The sequence below is a fragment of the Phocoena phocoena genome, chromosome 8, assembly GCF_963924675.1.
Source record: "Phocoena phocoena chromosome 8, mPhoPho1.1, whole genome shotgun sequence".
In the NCBI taxonomy this organism is placed as follows: domain Eukaryota; kingdom Metazoa; phylum Chordata; class Mammalia; order Artiodactyla; family Phocoenidae; genus Phocoena; species Phocoena phocoena.
Window position 1 is genome coordinate 19,441,379 of NC_089226.1, and position 21,294 is coordinate 19,462,672.

The 21,294-nt window shown below is 47.6% G+C and overlaps 1 protein-coding gene across 3 annotated transcripts in view; it reads right to left on the reverse strand.

The window, feature by feature from the left end:
- NCAM1 (neural cell adhesion molecule 1) overlaps nt 1-21,294 on the reverse strand; it is a 323,397-nt gene that overhangs the window by 26,270 nt on the left and 275,833 nt on the right. The window contains exons 9-14 of one of the 3 annotated variants that reach the window (XM_065881593.1): nt 20,434-20,463; nt 16,233-16,383; nt 15,742-15,926; nt 15,294-15,390; nt 14,815-14,985; nt 13,077-13,208 (exon numbers count right to left, since the gene is read on the reverse strand). In XM_065881593.1, the coding sequence (XP_065737665.1) occupies nt 13,077-13,208; nt 14,815-14,985; nt 15,294-15,390; nt 15,742-15,926; nt 16,233-16,383; nt 20,434-20,463 (766 nt within the window). Of the gene's footprint in view, nt 1-12,079; nt 12,083-13,076; nt 13,209-14,814; nt 14,986-15,293; nt 15,391-15,741; nt 15,927-16,232; nt 16,384-20,433; nt 20,464-21,294 lie in introns of all 3 variants that reach the window. The other 2 variants (XM_065881594.1, XM_065881595.1) reach the window with 2 other exon arrangements.

The following is a 21,294-nucleotide window of genomic DNA, read 5'->3' on the forward strand; positions in this document are numbered from 1 at the left end:
CTGTTCACTTAAACCCTCTTCATTAGGCTTAGCTCACCTGAAACCCTTACTAATGCCCAGAGGAACCATCCCTAACTAAGATTTTTCTCCGCTGTAAATCTTATTTGCTCCGGCCTCTCCGCTCCCTTCAGGTTTATTATTAAAGGCCATTTCCTGCTGCTTGCTGCTCATGTAAGCAACCGTCCTCTGCCTGCCCCTTGCAAATGGCAGGAGAGGGCTGGTTTGATGAGGGGGTGATCACGCTTCGGAATTCCACAGGCTCCCGAGGTGATTTTTTAGTACTGGCCAAATTTTCTACTGACAGCCAAGACCGCTGCTAAGGTGTGTTTCTAGGGCAACTGTGGGAAACACCTTCAAACACTTCTAGCCTTGCTTAAAATGTCTGCAAGAGATCTCTCCTCAGAGGTGTGAATGAGCTTCTACCTCGCGCTTCATTCTGAATCACAGCATTGCACAGAAATGACCCAACTTGGTTTTACAGACGCAACTAAGGGGTTTCAACCCAATATCTGCGTATAGTTCAGATTTCAGGAGAAAGGTCCAGCCTCTGAGCAGTCACCCCAAGTCTGAAAAGAGCTTGTCTCCCTCAGGGAAATAATGAAACCGCACTTTTTTGTGTGTGGGACTTGGAGTTTATACAATCCTAGGTTCCCAATGTTCTTTCCTCTGCCCTAAGACTCACAGATTAAGATAATTTTTTAAGCTAGGTCCAAGGTTTTAGCACTATGGAGGTTTCCTGATTTGGGGACATCCCTCCTTTATTTCATACGATGTAAATGTTAAACATCTCCATTTTTGGAAACGAGGATGCCTCCCATCCAAGACCCTGTCCAGGAGTCTGGTTGTAAATGGGACTAAACCGGGGCACGGTGGCCACGCCCAGAGAGCTGAAGTCCTCAGAGGGTGTCAGTGCAGAGGGCGAGGGGTGGCACACACAGGGCTCACACACGTGGGGTGCACGGGACACAGGACAGACCAGGGACAGAGCACATGCGAGACGAACGGCCGATGGTTTTGTTCGTGTGGATGTCGCCCGATCAGCTCTCAGAGAAGCGAGGTCGCCGGGGACCCCTCGCATGCACGGGCGCCCTGGGCGGGGCGGGGGTGGGGTTACTGGTGTTAGTTTCGCTTTTGTGATCAGTTTAGCCCGTGTGTCTCAGGTCGTGACGTGAAGTACAAATTTCCAGTTAGTCACGCATGTGACTCCCAGGGTAGGTTTGAATGGATGTTTGATTTGACTGGGGGAAGTGGTGAGCAGAGGCTTCCTTTACTCTTCATGGTAAATAAGAAATGTTTTTAAAAGGTTGTGACAGTCACAATATCAACTAATTATTTTGTCACTCCTGTGCGCTTAATTAGGCTATAATTTTTTTTGCCTTTGCTGCAAGGGTCAATCGTGTGCTTCTGGATTACATGGATCGCCAGTCATGGTAATTGTCAAAAATTGACTTTTGCTTTGATTTTTCTTCCCTCCTGCCCGGAGTGGAAGGTGGGTCACTTGAAAAGTGACACCTCGGCCATCACAGCCAAACTGCTCTAATTCCAAATTCTTCAATCTCTCATTTCAGAAAGCCTTCAATCTGCATGAATTTTATGAAACTCTCTCATTGGTTTTGAGCAAATACAACCTTTGGGATTGATACGTTTCTCTCTGTAGCAATGTTATGTTTTTATGGAAATGTGACATTTTAGAGCAGCTGTGGTTTGTAGAACTACGAAAGTTAAACAACAGTGCTATAAAGTTCACTTGCAACATTGCTTTCTGGGAAATAATAATGTTTATGAGCTATCTGGTAAAAATTCAAAGGTGCAAATTCTGCCATGGCTAAAGTGATTTTACTGTAGCCAAATTTCTTGAAGCAAAAACCATTAAACCAAAGGCTGCCATGGCATCAAATTTCCATGTAAAGGCTACGAAGGATGATGCATTCTGGATTTGCATTGATTGAGAACAAGAGGAAATCTCTCAAATGGCTTTGCTTAGGAAATCCAAGACAGGAAGAAATGAGTGGGCCCTACGTGCCAGGCTGTGGTCCCAGATTTATTTCACTAATCAGAACAAAGAGTTTTACCTTCTGTTCACCAGCGTGGACGACATCATCAGCACCATGCAAGCCACATGACAAAGTCACATGATACGCACGCACATGATTGGTTGAAAGGAAAGTGGAGGAGATCACATGGAAAATACAAAAAAATTAAAAACTGATGTAAACAATGGGCAGGGAGAAAAATCAACAACAAAATCACAGACTAAATAAAAGGAGAAATTAAATTAAATTAGCAGCATATATAGGAAACATTGGAAGGGCAGTAAAACTGCCCAGAAATAGAAGACTAACAAATCATAAACAGCATTTGGTTAACAACGCCAACAAGCATTAGCTAACAGCTGCAACACTGCTATTAATACCACATCAAGGAGGAGCATGGAAACTTGTTTTGAAATGGGGAGGTGTCTCTGTCAGGACCCAGATGCCAAAGTCAATCCAGGAGACTGTTGAAGGAGAAGAACAAGGCAAGTTATTCTTCACAGATTCCAGAAATGTCTCGGCATCCTTGGAAAACAAGGGCAATGAAACAGAGCATGGTCATGAAGGAAGAGTCCCATGGTTTTTAAGGCGCAGACCGTGTGCCCTGGAAGAACAAAATATTGCATTACATTAAGAAGTCATTTCACGTTTCCTTTGGCGCAGTGAGGAGGCGGGTGTGGGAAGAGCGAGGGTTGGAGGATGCAGGTAGAGAAGGTGGCCAGGGATCTCATCTCACTGCCGTATTCGTCTACCCATGTTATCCTAGGGGCCACCATGAGATAACCCCAATCAAGACACATATAAAAGAAGAGGCCAGTATTCTGTTCTCTACATCTGTGAGTCTGTTTCTTTTTTGTTAGATTCACTAGTTTGTCGTATTTTTTAGACTCCACATATAAGTGACATCATACAGTATTTATCTTTCTCCGTCTGACTTATTTCACTTAGCACAACGCGTACCAGTGGGGAAGAGGTACAAACTATTTGGTTTAAAATAAGCTACAAAGATAGATTATACAACACAGGGAATAGAGCCAATATTTTATAATAACTATAGATGAAGTATAACCTTTAAAAGTTGTGAATCACTATATTGTATACCTGTAACTTATATAATTTTATACAGCAACTATACTTCAATGAAGAAAACAGTTAAGTAAAGAACCATGAAGTAGTATGATAAAGATTCTAACAAAATAATAATAAAAAAAGGAGGCCAGTGCAGAAAGGGAATAGGTTTCCTTCCGGAGGCTGAGACCATAGCTCTGTCAACACCAAGCAGTGGAAACTGAACGCCTGGCCCAACGAGCTAAGAATTTGACATCAAACACATGTTCGGGCATTTTAGACTTGTGGTGAATGGATAAGACACGAGTTTGATTTTTACAATGAAAAAAACAGCTTTCTTGTTTGGATTTGCCTATGCTCCTTTTTGTCCTATGTTATATTTACATCTGATTTGTTGCTGAGTGATTCTGCTTCAACAAAAGGCCTTTTGGGTTTCCCACCTTAACCTGCGCAGGCCAAGGGGCATTTTGGCTATTACCAGTTGGCGTTAAGAGAGAAGGAGGACAAAAAAGGAAGGTGAATATACCTTTCTGCCCAAAGCACACCAATGTTTAAAAATGATTCGAGGGCTTCCCTGGTGGCGCAGTGGTTGAGAGTCCGCCTGCCGATGCAGGGGACATGGGTTCGTGCCCCGGTCCGGGAGGGTCTCACGTGCCGCGGAGCGGCTGGGCCCGTGAGCCATGGCCGCTGAGCGTGTGCGTCCGGAGCCTGTGCTCCACTACGGGAGAGGCCACAACAGTGAGAGGCCCGCGTACCGCAAAAAAAAAAAAAAAAAAAATGATTCGAGAGAAATGCTTCAACCAAGTGACACAGTCCCTTGCCGCCGTGAGCTGATAAGAGTGTTTGTGTCTCACTGTCCGACACTGCACAGGGTCTGGCACATTCCAACCAAGGGTGCCTGCAGGGATTACAGACAACTGAGCAGTTTCTCCTTTGATTTTACTTAGGCTACCTTCATTCATTCATAATTATAAATGAATCAATACACACACACAGAAGCAAAAGTAAAAGACATTATTTACATTCAACCCTACTGACTGACTGATGATTGATGGATTTTTGGATGCTTCCGGCTACTCCGCTGTTAGTTTCACTGCAATTCACACGTGCTCCGTTCTGCCTTACAGTTGAGAAATATGTTCACGCTAAATACAGGCTGCTGCCCAGTCGTGACTGTCTTTCCTTTATCCCGGTATCCACTGGGACCTACAATTTGGGTCAGTAGTCAAGTGGTTCAAAACAAAGAAGACTCAAACTTTCTTCTCTTTGGATGTCACTGCTAATCATTTTACCTGTGGGAAGAAATGCCTGATGTTTAAAAGTTAAACCTATGTCAGGGGAGAGACACCTAATTCCTCCTTAAGGAAAAATCTGGATCCAAGATTGTTTTCCTTCCAGAGAAGACCAACCTACAGTGAGACACCTTAAATATGACCCAAGTTGTGCAAATGCATTGTGTAGCCTTTTCCCGCTATGCTCTGCATGGCACACACTGCAGTCAAGCTGCAAAGGACTGGAGCATCGCTGTTAGCAGATGAAAGGGTGCTGTTAATTTCATTCCTTTTCCAAATGCAGAGAAACCCATCACCTGAATTAAACCCATGTGAGCACAGCTCATTGTCGCCTGCTCTGCTCTGCTCACAAAATGTAACCTCAAAAGCATCAGGAATTAAAATTCACTGCAGCACGCACACGGAGAGGACACCAAGAAAGCAGACTCTCAGCTGTGTTCTGCAGTAGAAAAGAGAACCACTCCGTGCAAAACGCAGAAACTCTTTTCTTCTCTGTTCAATTATGTATCAGAAACCCTGGCCCAGGGAGTGGAGTGGGAGCTGCACTTTGCATCCTTGCTTTCTGCCTTCTGCTCTGACTACCCTTGATGGGACGCACGTCATTTTTCCTGTGCACTCAGAAGTATTATAAAATCTAAACCTCGCACACAGCTGTGGACACACACACACACGTTCCAGTTGACTTGTCAGGGAGTTTAAGGCCTAACGCACAAGCCTCCATCATTAGAGCGTTATAAAGACTAGCTTGGAACGTGTTACAGATTGTGATGAAGTGTAACGCTTTCCGTGATGGGAAAGATGGTACAGTTTGGCCATCGGGAGATGAATTCCAGAACTTTCACCTAGACTTTCAGCACACAAACTTGACAGAGCCTGGTTATGCTTTTTGAGGCCATAATTTTTCTAGTACGAGGGAGGCTAGAAGCCCCTCTCCTTCCCTGCGTGCTGGGGGCACACACTGCCACACTCTGCAGGAAGCAAAGGAGGGCGCGCTGTCAGGGAGCAGAGGCTCCCTCCTTCCTCACCCTCTCCCTTTCCCCGGGGCAGCCAGCTTCTATTCCTTCCCTCCTTGTTCTCAGTCTTTTAGCTATTCTATTTTAGCCTTTCTCTCTCTCTCTCTCTCTCTCTCTCTCTCTCTCTCTCTCTGTGTGTGTGTGTGTGTGTGTGTGTGTGTGTGTGTGTGTCAGAGGGGGAGAGACAATGAAAGCTGGGACGAGATGCTCTCCTTTTGTCTCCTCAGCATTTCTCTAATCATTTTCTGGTTTTTTAACTTGTGGATAAATTTGGAAAAGTCTCCTTGTGCACAGAGTTTTCTTCAAGAATCACCCCAGTTCTTCTGGTGACACTGGGTCTGCTCTCTTGGCCAGGCAGACAGCATGCTTAGGGACCCACACCAGGCAAGGAGCCTCCGTGCATTCACAACTGTTGCTTTCAGCACTCGGGGGTGGGAACCAGGGACAGCACTGTGACCCAGGAGTCGGCTCTGCCACAAGCAGCAGTCTGGCCCTGGGCAGCTAAGCTCTGTACTCACTAGATGGTTTGGTGGTGGTAAGGGCAGGAAGAGGCCAGGTTGCTACGGAAACATGAAGGATGGAAAGGGCACAGAAAGGTGAAAGAGGGAACGGAGACAAATTAAATTTATAAATACATATCTATGTGCGTGTGTATATATTAAGGCATTATTATAAAGAAAAAAGAGATGGTGAAGCAGGTATTCTCTCATTTCCTTCTTCCCTGATTTATCAGTATGAATGTAGGTATTTTAAAGAGATTATCAGTGATTTTGCTGACAAATTATTCTCACGCAGCAAGAAGTAACATAACTCTCATTTATTCTTACTATGAATTCCAGCTACTACGTGCTGGGCACTGTGTTTTTCATACTTAATCTTTAATTATCATGAATACCTATAGAGTAGGTAGAATCTATCCTTCCTTTGGGAGATAAGAAGTGTGACGTTCGGAGAGGTGGGGTGACTCATTCAAGGTCATGGAGTTACATACAGAAGTAGTGGAGCTGGTATTTGACTCTGGTCCCCAAACCTGAATTCCTGCTGCTACAGTCCACTGCCTGGAAAGCAGTGCGTGGGGTAGGCGGGCTTGTTGCCAAGCCAAGTAGATGTCACAAAGGGCTCTGAGCTTGGGGCTTGAATCACTCCCGAGGCTCCACTCCCGAGGGGTTAGGGTCAGCCGGGCAGCCCCAGCGGCTGCAGTGCCTGCTGCTCTGCGCACATGCTGGCGTGACCCCCGGGTCTCGCTCAGCAGCTCTCTCACTCTGCTCTCTCCCTTTGGAGTGCTGGGTTCATCACTCCGGACAGTGGGAGGCCCGGAGCTCTCCCTACGCCCGGGGACTCAGGGGAACAAAAGGGCAGGGCAGCCGAATAAAATAAGGTGGTAAACGAGTGAGGCTCAGGCAGGGTGACAAAGCCTGAGACCGACCAGGCGACACCACGGCCGGCTTACTGGCCCTGCTCCTAGGTGGGCAAACAGCTTGATAAACGCCAGGTTTGTTGTTATTTGCCGGGGGCGGGGATACGGTTACTTGCCGTGTTTTATAGAGGAGAAAAAACAAGGCTCCCTGGTAAAGGGTTCAATAATGTGCCTAAGGGCCTACGGCCGGGCACATCTGCAGGCAGACACTGCTTCTTTTCCCACAAGCATTTACGAGAAATGTATGCATTTATGGAGAAAGCAAAAGCTACAGACCTCGCTGTCTAATTTCAATGTCTGAATCCAACTATGCCAATTAAAATGAAGGGTGAAAACACAGTGACCCAAACATTTCTTATGACCCTGCAGAACAGACATTTTTCTTGGGAAATTCCTTTGGCTTCTCCAAATAATCAGCCTGCTATGAATCCCGAGGACAGGGCTGGGGCTGCCACAGCCTCAGGGAGCCTGTCTGTGGGGTTTTCTGTCCAGAGCCACGCTTCCCACTCGCCTCCTCTTGCCGGGAGAGCTGTCCACCGTGAATCTGAGCGGACCTGTGCCTACTTCTCATCTGCTTCTCTAAAACCCCGTGCGGCTCTCCACCAACAGAGTGGAATTATCACCTGGTAAGGGAGGTGACGTGAGGCAGGCCCACTGTGGCTGGCAGAGAGATGGATGAAGAAAATGATACTCACTATCCGGATGAGACAATGGAACAGGGGTGGAAGAGCTAGCAGGAGCCGCTGAGGAAAGAAAAATGAAGGTGAAAAAAAAGGGAAAAAAAAGATCATCGAGGCACACAGATACTGAAGGGAAGAATGGAAGAGGCAACCTGGGGGTGTCAGTAAGAGAAGCTGAAGCGAGTTAGAAGTGGGAAGGAGAACCCCATGCGTGAGAACAGGTGGCCGGCGGCCCAGCAGAGAGCAGGGCCTCTCTGACTTCAAACCCTGAGCCTGTGCGCCTGCCAGGTCCTGCCGTTCAGGTAAGGGACTGGGCCAGGAACAGCTGCAGGGGCCTCCAACCCTGCCTGAAAACAAAGAGCCGGTTCCGCAGGACCAGCTGTCTCCATCGGATCAGGTGTCAGGAGGGAAGGGAACTTGGACCCCAGCTTAAGGTGAACCAGCAGGAAAGGGGAAAAGGACTTTGGTTTTGCCATTACCTACCTCTTCATGTGTATACATATAGGCACATACCTAGGTGGATGGCACGTATTTATAGCACAACCTGTGTGTCTCACTCTCTGATTTCAAGGTCCCAATGAAACAGAAACAACTATCCTCCTTAATGTTTGTGACTGGGCGAGGTAGGGATGGTTCGGCATCTGGATGGCATGACAGCCACTGCTGCCCTCCAAACCCTATGAAATGTGATGCTCTGGCTGCTGCTGCTGTGTGCACAGGGGGCAAAGCAAATTAACATCGGGTGTCATTCTTGCCCTCGAGAGAAAGGGAATGTTCGAGGGGCCGGGACTAACGAAGTTAATGCTAACCAACTTTCTGCATGGAGAACCTTTAAAATGGTGCATCTGAGACGTTTTGGACACCGAAGGGATCTTTAGTTTTTCACTGGCAAACATTCAGAAGTTGTTCCATCAGCCATCACAACACATAGTCCCCTTGGAGAGCTGTACAAAAATATGGAAAAACATCACCGCATCTCCAACATTGCGTTGACACTCATGGTTCTGTCTTTCTCGTACCTTCCAGATGAGGGTACCTCATTAAACCATCGAGTACAACGTCACTGGAATCACAGCAAGACAGGCTACTAACTCATCATGACTTGATAGCCTGGTTAATTCTGGTAAAAGTGTATCTCTCTCTCCTTTTTTTCCTTTTTATTTATTTATTTATTGGCTTGAATTGTTCGAGTGATTGTCCATATCATTCTGGCAAAGGAATAGGGTTTTATGTGCTTTAACCACAATATATTACAATGCTTTAAATTCTACTTGCCATGTGCCATCTAGGGGGCAAACCATGAAAGCAAAAGAGTCTCAAGATGCCTCTTTTAAAAAGTAGAGACTCATTTATAACCTTTATACCCGGAAAGAAATTGTCTGTGTCGCTTCATGGTACGGAAGCAAATGAAGAGGTAACATTCAGGCAATGAGATTCTGAAGGTGCGTGGTTCATTCGTGGAGGAAAGAGTCATAATAAATTGTCACATCATTTCTTTAGGGCTTTAGCAGCTCTGAGAGGGAAGCAGCCCCTCTCAGGGCAAATAGAGGTTGTGAACTTTCCACCTAAGAGTTTCTTGACAGCACGCAGACACCTGGCCTAAAAATACATGAAACAGGGACTTTTTCCCAGGTTGGAATTCCATTTGTCCCATTAGAGCCACAGCTTCCTTTGCCTTCACAGAAACAAAGGGACCTCCCAACAGGTAAGCCCGGCTTTCAAATCGGGCCGCTCCGAAGCAGGTGTCCTTGAGATATTGGCTAGTTTCACCTGCTCATCCCTGTTTTGACATATTCATGCCCCCACACGTGGAGTAGTCTATTAAGGAACCATGAGAGCAACACTAATATTGAGACATTTCAACAAACTTCAGATGCTGAGGAATGGCTCTCCCCTACGCCTTCCAACCCGGAGGGGCTGGCAGCATTGACTCTGTACCGGGTGCCAGCCCCTGCTGACCCTATACTGTCTCCTCCTTGGAGGTGGGGTGTACCCAGCGCCTACCTCCAGTGCTACAGGAGCAGGCTGTGCACCTGCACCCCGACATCACAGCAGGGGAATGCACTGTCCGTGGCCAAGATAAGCCAGATCCAGAAACCAACACCCCTGGTCCCTGGGCTCCGTGTCAGCCCACAGCTAAACGGATGGCCGATCTCGTTCAAGTTCAAGCAGCCTTTGTGTCTTTCAAGGAATGGGAGTGAGAACCCAGAGGAGGTCCTTCCTAAAACGTATCCTCATTTTCTAGCAGCAATAACTGGGGTTTGCTCTGGCAGTGGCAAACGTTGGCATCTTCCTTCCAACTGTAACCTTTTCTCAGGATGGCTCTAGGCACGACAGGATAGCCCTTGGGCAAACATCCTCACTTCAGCAACTCCAGGAAGGCTATGAGGGTGCAAGGAAAGTCCATAAAAACCAACTTTGGTGAGAGCGTAATACTCTCTTACTCCGCCCAAGCCCTTGAAAACAGCACGTTCAACTCTAAAACTGTGCCACGTCCTCTTTATCTAAAGAAGTTGCTTTTTAGTTCTTTAAGCCACACCCTTATTAGGTGATTGAGAAACCTGACCTTTCATGACACTAGCAATGCCTGCTGCCGTATCACTCACGATTGACTTGGAATAGAGAACTGACCCCACCATTTTCCAAAGGACTTCTTGGAATCTTGGTTAATTATCCATCTTCATACTGGCAGACAACAAACAATAAAATCTAGAGGTCTCCTTTTCTAAAAAAAAATTAAATGTTGGCTTTTAAAACAAACAAAAAATTCTCACCCTAACAAAGGCTGGGCTGGCAGTGAATGAAAACCCGCTTATGACCTTTGAATTTCAAGACCCAGTTCCTCCGATTCAGTACTCAAAACCCCGTTACTGGTTAGACACTCAGAAGGAGGCCTGACCCTAGCCTTCCTCTCTGTCATATAACCAAGCCGGCCTTCGTTCACCGCTACATCTAGAGGAGAGGACACCCGAAGACCAGGTAAAGATCCAGGAGGAAGGTGCCCTCGTGCCTTCTGAATGCACTCAGGGCAGAGCTGAGCTGCCAGCCCAGAGCACACAGCCGTCAGTCCTAGCCGTCAGCTCCACCCAACACACGATTCCGAATCCTTCCAGGACCGGTCCATTCAGGAAGCAACTCTGCTGAGAGAGTAGATTGAGCACTTGCTCGAAATCTCAGAACGCCTACACTGAGCTACTTAGTTTCTGCTGTTGCTGCAGTATTTCTGAATAAATTTCCAAAAGATAAGCTTCCCTGAGTGCCTTTCAGGAGCCAGGAGCTTTTTATGAAGAGGGTGTGCAGCTTCAGACTTCCCTCCACCATTCTGAGCTCAGCCTGGGAAGAAGCTGAGCCTCAGTGGACGCAAAGTTTGGGGGGCATCTATGCAGGCTGAGACCAGACCACAGTTCTGTTCCCGGAGCAGCAGGTGTGCTTCCTGTTACCCCTGCTCCCAGATCCGCTATTTATAGCTTACACGATTAGGGTGTCCTTCCTGGGGAGAATCACCCTCTTTCTGCATTCTTGGCAGTAGAGCTACTAAGTAGCTGGTCAGTTTTCCCAAACATGGAAATCCACGTTGCAAGTAACCTACTGCTAGAGAACAGAGTTGACCAGAACTGGGGGTTTAACTCCCCTGCGGGATACATGTACCTGTGATTTGAACCCAAGTTCATGCTGCACGAGGTCCCCCTACCCATTCTCCCTAGAACCTTCCAGCTACCATCCTGCCAGACAGAAAAGGGAGAGGCGGTGAGCTCAGTTCTTCCACCTCCTAAAAGCAAATGCGAACATCCTTCCGGGTTCTTGTGCCCATGAAGGGATTTTGAACAGAGGTCTGGCGAGGCTGTGGTCACTTTTCTGGCAACCCGGCTAAAGGTGAGACGGGGCTATAGCCTGTTATTCAGAGACCCTCTGCACACCTCCGCCACGCCTGGCTCAGGAAAATGTTGCCACAGGGTAATCGTCACACACAGAAATTAATAAATAAACACAATTTCAAAAGACACAAAAATTGCATGCTCTAAAACAGGACGAGTGTTAGCCTCTTGGAGTAACCTACGGACATTAACAAGAGCACAGCTAGACTAAGGTCAGTGTGGTTAGGGCCCGGACGATATCATCTACTTCAGCCTCTAGGGGACAAAAGGGACCAGAACTAAATTAAAGACTAGAACTAGCAGATGTTAACGCTATAGAAACAGGTAATGAGGTATGAAGAGGCACTTACGTGGAAGAGGGCTATCTGCATATCCCATGGATGGAACACAGACGAAAAGAAAAGACAAGAGACGGACCCAAGAAAAAAAAATAAGATGTAAAAGAAATGAATAGGATCCGCAGAACACACGGAGCTGGAAACGCAAATTATCAAATTACTTCAAATCCAGAAAGAAGCAATTCCTGTACGAGGAAGATGAGACAGGTTTTCTACTTCTGGGAAGAGGTATGGGGATCACTTCCCAGGCCCCCGGCTTCAGAGAGAAGAAAGCAAAGGACTCCCCCGCGTGCTTTTTAATCCCAGGAGTCAGAGAGGGCCCAGGGAGCTCTGTGACCACTGAGGGAGTCTGTGCTACAGCACCTTCTTCACCCGGATGGACTCACCATTCTCCCAGGGCAGGAACTCCAGTCTGTGGAGGGATAGGACTAGACCAGGGCTCACCCAGAGCCTGGCTATGTGCGGGAAGGAAGGGAAAAGTACGGCATGCCTGGTTTAAGGAAACAGGGAGTGATGGAGACAAACAGAGCTGCAACCCTGAATGGGATCAGGAAGAAGCGACTCCTGAAAGAGGCCTTGACCAGGGAGACCCCGACTGTGCTCTGGGTGTGGGAAGGGAGGAGAGGCAGGAACGTCAGAGGCCATGTTTTTCCCATTGGCCTTGTTGGGGTTTTGCTGCTGCTCATACACTCTACAGCAGGCTCCGTTTTCCTAGAACTGAGTATCTCTGCTGCATCAAAAATCCCACAGCTAATTACGTCAACTGTCACTGCCTTTACTGTCTTCCTTCAGGTCACCGGGTGCTTAGGCCCCTGGTGACAAAAAGCAAATCTACCCAAATCCCTCCCTACCACGCAGCCGTGATCCTTCCTATTGTCTTTAAGAACACGTGTTAGTGGTTTTCCTCCCTGGCTGTTATTCTACCAAGCTGGACCAGCTGCTATGATGGTGTCACCAAGCCCTTCAAGAAAGTGAGGACAGGGGCTTCCCTGGTGGCACAGTGGTTGAGAGTCCGCCTGCCGATGCAGGGGACGCGGGTTCGTGCCCCGGTCCGGGAGGATCCCACATGCCGCGGAGCGGCTGGGCCCGTGAGCCATAGCCGCTGAGCCTGCGTGTCCGGAGCCTGTGCTCCACAACGGGAGAGGCCACAACAGTGAGAGGCCCGCGTACCGCAAAAAAAAAAAAAGAGGACAAAGGGACTGGGTATCAGCCATCACCGAGGGCGAGAGAACTAGGAGATGGGACCACTGTGAGCAGAGGGGTCTGAAAGAGAAAAAGCTGTCATCTGAACCGTGGATGGGCCCACTCATGGCCCCCCCTGCCCCCCAGGGGAAGAGGCTGGGCAGCTGGCTTTACTTACGGACTGGCTGCGTCTTGAACTCGGAGGCTGCGCTGATCTCGCCCAGACCCTTGCCATTGAGGGCCGCCAGCCGGACCGCATACATTGTCTCGGGCTTTAGGCCCACGATGGTGACGATGCCCTCCACGCTGGCTGTCATGAAAATATGGAAAGCGTCACAAAGGAGAAGGCTGTTGGTGAAGTGGTGTAGCTGCTATGGAAAACAGCAGGGCAGGTCTCCCCAAAATGAAACATAGCGTTATCATTTGATCCAGCAATTCCACTTGTGGATATATGTGCAAAAGAACTGAAAGCAGGGACTGGGATAGATATTTGTACACTCATGTTCACAGCAGCATTGTTCACAATAGCCAAAATGTGGAAACAACCCAGGTGTCTGCTGACAGATGAATGGATAAACAGAATGTGGTCGATACATACCATGGAATATTATCTAGCTTTAGAAAGGAATGACGTTCTGACACACACTACGTGGATGAACCTTGAGGACATTATGCTAAGTGAAATAAGCCAGACATAAAAGGACACATGTATTATTCCACTTATGTGAAGTACCTAGAAGGGGCAACTAAACAGAGACTATTACTAGTCAACTATATAGAAAGTAGAATGGTGGCTGCCAGGGGCTGGGAGAAGGAGGGAATAGGGAGTTATTGTTTAATGGGTATTGAGTTTAGGATGATGAAATGTTCTGGAGATGGACAGTGGTGATGGTTGTACAACAATGTAAATGTATTTAATGCCACCAAACTGTACACTTAAAAATGGTTAAAATAATACATTTTATGTTAAATATATTTTACCACAATAAAGAAGTTAACTAGGAAAAAAAAAAAAAGCCACAGATTTGGTACGAGGTTTCGGGGGGGAGTCAGGGAGGTAAAGGATCATTTCCTTCTAGCTCTAATCCTGATTACCCGGAAAGTCCTCCAAGCCCTCCCAAGAGCTGAAGGAGTGACAGGAGCTTCCTGGCAGGACGAATGCTCAGTAAAGCTGGGTTAGAAGATGTCTCTGAAGTGCTATGACACCGTGTCCTAGCCCATTCCCAATTCTACCCTTATTTCCAGGATTAAAAATGTCTACAGAAACAAAACCTACTTCACTGAGTTATTCCAATTAAATCCCAAAGGGAGAGTCAGACAGAAATATACTCAGTCCTCAGGGAAACAGGATCCGAGCTCAGAGACTTCAAACTGCAGTCACCCAAGGGTTATTTTTCAAATCTGTGGTTTGGAAATATATCATAGGATTGACGTAAGAGCAGACCTGTCTTGTTGGCTCTGATCATTCGGTTAATTACAGGGCAGTCCCTGAATAGACCCAAGCAGGACTGGACGGGCGAGAGCAGAGAACCTGAAGCACGTGGAACTCAAATACGCAGAGCAGGGGCGGACTGGACTCCTCTGGTTGTACTCAGCACCTGAGCAGGGCTTCCGCTTGGCATGCGGCTAAGCTGGCCTCATCTGCCCGGGCAGGGTCATGAGAACCAGGTTCTGAAGTACCAGGGGGCAGAAGGCCAATAACTCTACATAAGATGTGAACACACCCTAAGCCTGGGTGTTGCAGCATAGAAACATCAACAGGACGGCAGGTGGTGGCATCTGGCCTCTCTCAGTATTGGGGAGTGGTGTGCACCCTACCCAAATGGGCAGTCGGGGTGCCAGCATCTGGTGAACACAAGGGGTGAGCGTATGCCCAGAGCCATCATTCTAAAGTAAACCGGCACTCTCCAACTTACCTTCTTTGGCATCATACCACTTGGAGTGCCACACTTCCTCGTCTATTGCTCTCCACTCAGCCTTGTATTTGAGGATGGGCACCCCGCCTGTGGCCTCTGGCTCATCAAATTGCACCTGTGCTGTGCTAGAATATGGCTCCACCTGGTCGATGGATGGTGATGATGGGGTGTCTGTGGAAAGGACATATGTGGAGACTCAGGTGAGCCTGATTTGGCCCAGGACGTAACTCCCAATCATGAAACACATCTCTCTCATTTCTTTCAACTCTTGGGAATCTTGTCATCTATATCCTGTCTCCCCCTGGTCCACCTCACCATGCAATTCTTTCCCAGCGTGTCCCATGTCCAGATCCTCAAAGCCCCCAGAGCTCCCAGCCTCCTGACTCTCACCCCCTCTTCTTCCCACACTCCTGTCATCACAGAAGGTCACAAAAAGGGCCGGCAAGGGTGAGGGTGGTGCAGCCATAAGAGGTGCTCACCTGCTTGGACAAGGATGAATTCCAAAGACTCCTGTCCGATGCGGTTCACTGCGGTACAGTTATAGTTTCCAAAATCATTTTCAGAGTCCGGGGTCACCTTTAGAAAGAAGGAGCTCTTGAGTTACGAGTGTCCCACGGAATGGTCCCCACCTCAGATCCTTATTTATTGAACTAAAATTAGTAGAGAATAGAATCAGTACAGCTGCAGCCGAGCCTTAACCCAGAGAGCACAGAAAAGGGGATCATGGGAGAGGCACACTCTGCCTCCCAGGCCCCAGTCTAGCTCCGGGGAGAAAACGAGGGCCGAGGCTCACTTTCTTCCTCAGCCAGTGGCTCCCCTGCTCAGGACGTGCCACAGAAGCAAGTGAGAAGATATTAGCTGTATCCAGCTGCCTGCCCATCCTCAAACGGTGCCTCCTCCACCCTGCCCGCCGCCCCCATGTCTCACCTCCAGGTAGCTGGCGGACGGGGTGTTGTAGATCTTGATGTTGCTGTAGTTGGAGCTTGGCAGCAGCTGGCCGTCTCGGAACCACGAGATTGTGGCACCGGGGTAGGCAAACACCTCGCAGGTGATGTTCACCTGGTTGCCCTCCCAAGTGTACACAGCCACAGGGCCCTGAAGCTTGGGGGCATCTGCAAAGAAGGACAACAGCTCTCAGGAAGACTGCCACGATCGTGACCCCTCCCCCCACTCCGTCTCCTGGCACCGGGAAGCTGGTCACGCCTTGAGGCCGAGCTGGTGCCGGGGGACAGCAGAGATCGGGGTCACCTCCCATGAGCTGCACAGGGAGACACGCAGACTGGTAAGAAGCCGGGGGATGGCGTGAAGGGGTGCCTTGGGGACACAGCTTTGAAATGGCCAGGGGCCAACCACCATGGGCCTGGTCCTGGCAGCTGCACGGCCCTCCCTGCCCCCTGTCTTCCCACCGTTTTCCTCACATTGCACTTCGAGGTACACGGACTGGGAGTCCTGGCCGATGGTGTTGCTGGCGGTGCAGATATACTCCCCAGCGTCTGTGTACTGGATGCTCTTCAGGGTCAGGGACGACACGCGGGCATGGCTGCGCACCACCATGTGCCCGTCCAGGGTCTGCCAGGAGGGGAGGGACAGCGTCAGGCCCGGGGCTGGGCGGGGCCAGGAGACCGGGCCATCACTGTCTGCGACCAGCCTCACAGCCCTCTGCTCTCTGGGCCAATGTCTGAGTCTCGCTTTAGGTACCGACTTGCGAGGAGGCTCCGGAGAGCACTATGGGAACTTGGGTGCATCCCAGACAGAAAATGGGACTCAGTTTACTCAAGCAGCCTAGCCTATGTGCCAAGATTGGCTTGAGAAGGACAACCCAGGCCCCCAAGACGATTTGGTTGGCACATCTAAAACGGAAGCCAAAGTCTGGCCAGCAGGCGTTGCAGCTGCAACAGTCCTGCCTCGTGAGATTCGGGAAAACCTGCACTCCCGTCCTTGCCTTCTAGCCCCCCGTCCATCTGCCTGTTCCTTGGTGCATGCACACATAATGGGAAATCTGAATAAAAGAAATTATACAAGAAATCCGTATTTCTGCAGACGTCTTACTTTCCTGGATGCTTAAAAGTAAAATAATTTCATCGAACAAAGTCCAACAATCTGGAGCTCAGGAGCTGTTGAACTGGAAGTGAGGGGAACCGGGTCCCCTCTCCCGGAACAGTGACACAGAGAATCCCAGGCAGATTTGGGATCCTGGACACTATAGTCACCATATTCTAGCCCTTGACACTAGAACTGTCTTCCTGCGTCTCTGGAATTACAAGAGTTGGTCGAACAGGGAATAAGCATATGAGCCCTGGGCAATGGGCACTGAAATATTTCCAAGGGGTTTCCCCCCTTGACACTCTTAAGTAAACTGGTTGCTGGCCTAGGAAGAGTCTAGGCATGCGGTCTAGGTTCAGACCCTCAAGAAAGCTGGCAATCTGAAGAAGGAGTCTAGCTTCTCGTAGGCTGGGCCATACTCTTTAAGTCCAGTGAGCGATATTCCATAGAGATAGACAGGTGGGTGCTCTGCATATCGCCCATCATCCCATGAGGCTGGGTCTTTAAAGAACTAAAGAACACCTGCCTCCAGGTTCTTTTTAGCTGCTGGTTCGGAAGCCCAAAACCCAGCATTGAAATATCGTATGGCAGCCAGTTTGGGGAGCTCAAAAGCAAGACACCATTGGCCTTGACAGAAGCCTCAGATCTACCGCAAAAAGTCCCATCACTGGTGGAGCTAATCTGTTTCAGTCATTTAAGTCCCATCACATTCGTATCCAGAAGCCGGAACACAGCTGCCAGCAAAGAGGCAGAAGAGCCGAGCAAAACCATCTACCTACTGCAGCGAGGGCCACCCCTCTCTGACAGGAATGCCCAGACGCCTCGGCTCTCGGCCTCCACGAGGCCTGGAAAGCTGGGAAGCTGATGGGCTGAGAAGCTGCACCCCAGGGGATGAATGGGAGCTGACACAGGCAGCCGTGGAGCACTCGTCTCCAAAGTCTACAGTCATGTGCCAAACAAAATCATGAAGCATCCCCTAAACTCGTGGCATCAGGAGTGTGAGGTCAACGCTGCAAGTATCTCTGAGGGCTGACCTGACCTGCTAGTCATTCTTATACTCCCAAGACAGCAGAATGAAGGCAGAGGGGATTCATGGTTCACCCCGGCCTTTCTGGTTATCTCAGCGAGATCACAGGTTCAGCCAACAGTGATGCCAGCCAGCGACTGAACTGTAATTTTTTGTCCCACACCCAGGATTTGTCCTGGGGCTGCCACACCACAAACACGGAAAACTGATCAGAATCTTTCGGAAGTCAAGAGAACATTTCCATAAGGAAGGATACAACAGCAAAAGATGCAAAGAAAGTCCTGCAGGTAAGAGAAGGACATTAACAAGTAACCACAAAGGGAGACATGAGCAGTTTTTACTTAGGATAATCTAGAAAATGGTCAAAGAGAAGCTCAGGCAATGGTTGCATTGACAGCCTTACTTTCCCCCCCCCTCTTCTCTCTGGTCTCCTTGTCTAAATTTCTCTCTGGAAAATGTTCTCATTTAATGATGTCAGCAGAGCAGTAGGCAGCCTTCCATAGAGAATTTTATTTTGCGGTGGCTCAAAACAGGATTGATGATGGAATTATTTGCCAGACGCCCAGTTCTCCCTCCGAGGGGATGCAGACAGACTCCAGTGTGATTGGACTATCTCCCTCTGAAACGATTTACTCTGGCACCAGAACAAAGTCAGAGAGTGCCACCTCCAAGCCATCCAGACCACACGTCATGCTGATGGTCCAGACTCGAGGAGGAAGCAGATAAACTCTGGGCACGAATGAAAAGATCACTGTGGCAAGAAGACCCGGTTTTGCAAAAACGTACGAAGGGCAATTATAATTGCTCTTCTCGTCAAAACATTTTTGTCTCTCTTCTTGCAGGGAAAAGTCCTAAGGCTTTCCAGAACTTACAGAATGAAATCAGCCATGACCCAAGCCTTCTTTTGAGCTCATCTGGATTCATGGTCTTCATCCCCGACTGAGACAAATAGGAGGGAAGGGAACTTCTGAGCCCCAGGGGGCAGAACTCACTTGAAAGTCAATTATGTCCAGAGCGAGATAACTTAAGATAAGGACACGTCTGCAAAATGGAGTGAGGTGTCTGTTTTCCTGGGAGTAAATCAATTACTTCCACTAATAATAACAATTCTCTCAACATCTCCTTAATGCTCCCTGATAAATCTCAGCTCCTCTTCTAGCCCCGTCTAAATCTGAGTGGCGGGGAAGATGCACAAGGCCAAGCAGAACGAGAGGGGTAGTGGCTCAGGAGTGGCTGATAGTTAACCCTTCTTTTCTCCCTTCCCCAATCCCAACGAGAGCATGACTTTTGGGCAATAAAAACACCCAGTCTGTGACAGCACTCCGGGGGAGTGTTTACAGGAGGCAAGTGTTTTAGCGAGGGTATGCACCTAACTACAGTCCCTACGACGTGGAGGAAGGAATGATACAAAGAGAGCTTATAATGAATTAGATTTGACGACGGCAGGGTGCAGAGACTAGCAACAGTGCCTGGGGACAGGCAGACAACTTTTAAATATTAAACGGCATTAAATATTTATAGCTATGACAGGAACACGTGCGTTACGTGTTCTGAATAATTATCATTTCCGAAAGACCGGAGGATGGGTTTACCCAATTCAAATACAGTCTACAGGATTGCCATATTCTACGTTTATAGTATTACACAATATCGAAGTTCCACATGGAGAAAAGGCTACTTTTTAAAAAAGTATTTATAGATGAGATTCCTGAACTTCATCTAAAACATACTGTTTTTTTATTTCACTATCTGTCACTTAATCACACAAATCTGGTCAAGAACGACAGGCATCATCATCAGTAGGGTCTTGGGGATACAGCGATTCCAGTCTAAAGATTTATAGTTAGCTTCAGTTTTCAAACTAAGTCCCACATTACCCAAACTGAAGCAAGCAGTCAGAGAAATTTCAAAGGCTAAATATGCTGACTTAAAAAAAAAAAAAGAACCATTTGTGACAAATCATTCTAATCTCATAAACTTAATGCTCTATAAAAGTAACATAGATATGTTTAGCAATTTGGGAAAACCAATGAGAGATGTCATTTGCATTGCTCCGAGATGAGATGTGATGCGGTAATTTACCAAAAGACCAGTCATGATAAGATAAGTGAGCAACAAGATGAGTTGAGCTGGAAAGGTAAGGGCTTGAGTGGGTTTTTAGATCATTAACTCTGTGACTTTATGATCCAAAGCCACATCAACCAGGTAAGAGTCAAAAAAATGGTACCATTTCAAAATGCCTGGCCTGGGAGTTGGGGCCATTTATTTCTCTAAGTATAATTACCTGGATGTGATTTTATCAGCACCGGCAAGAGAATAAGATCCAGTTTTAGGAAATAATAAGGATTTGTGCATCCACTCCCAACACAGCTTGTTTGCTCATCCTAAAGCGACACTATTGCTAAGTAATGTCTACCACTATCGACCTATTCTTTAATCTAACTAAGTTACTGATTAGTTTCAGCATGTCTGGTTATTAAACTGCCATGGTGAGTTGAACCGTAATGCTTTCAAAACTACAGACTGGCTAGCGGTCAGGTAAGCTATACCTCTTGCTTCTCTGGTCGAGTCCACGAAGCCTGTAGAGAACAAGATATAAAACACAACAAGAAAGCAGTAAAATTTTACAACATGTTGCTTTAGAGAACTGACGTATCACACTGCATTCCGTGCACATGCAGCTTCTTTTTAATTCAGAACTTTTTCCAAGGCCCACTTTCAACGGTGTGTTTACTACCCAATTTAATTTAGGATTTAGCTTATGTTCAGCTTTCTTCCCCCACTTATGCACATTACGATGTAGAATTCAAAGGTAAAGGCTTTCCTAATCTTTGGAAGACGTACATATGGATACCAGCAGATATATTAGACTGCTCCTGTTCCAAAACATCTTGAACATTCCTCGTAATGTTAGGTGACACTACTAGTTCTAACCACACAATCGAGAGATACTTCTAGAGTAGGTTTCCTCCTTTGGATTTTATTGGACAGCTTATCACCAATATACTATTTTGTGCTCATGCATTTTATAACTCTTTGCATGCATTCTATTAAAAATCAAATGTTTATTTTAAAAAAAGGAACAAAGAAAGGAGCAGAAGGGTACATTAGGAAGGAGAAGTACGCCCTTAAGACAGGAAGCTTTGAGGATACTGAACTCTGAGTGCTATGGTACGTTCCAGTTGGTTTTTAAAGGCAGAGGGACGCCCGGATGACATGCAGGATTAAGCGTTCACCGTCTTCATCAAAGATGGCATTCACAAAGGGGGTTTAGGTATTTTCCTACCCACATCAAGATTTTTATTTATCCAGCACTGGGGAATCTACTATGCTCACAGTTTTTCTGATTTCACGCTGGGAGTCGAAACTATCATACATGCATTATTCTTTTTATTAGATGGCATGACTGC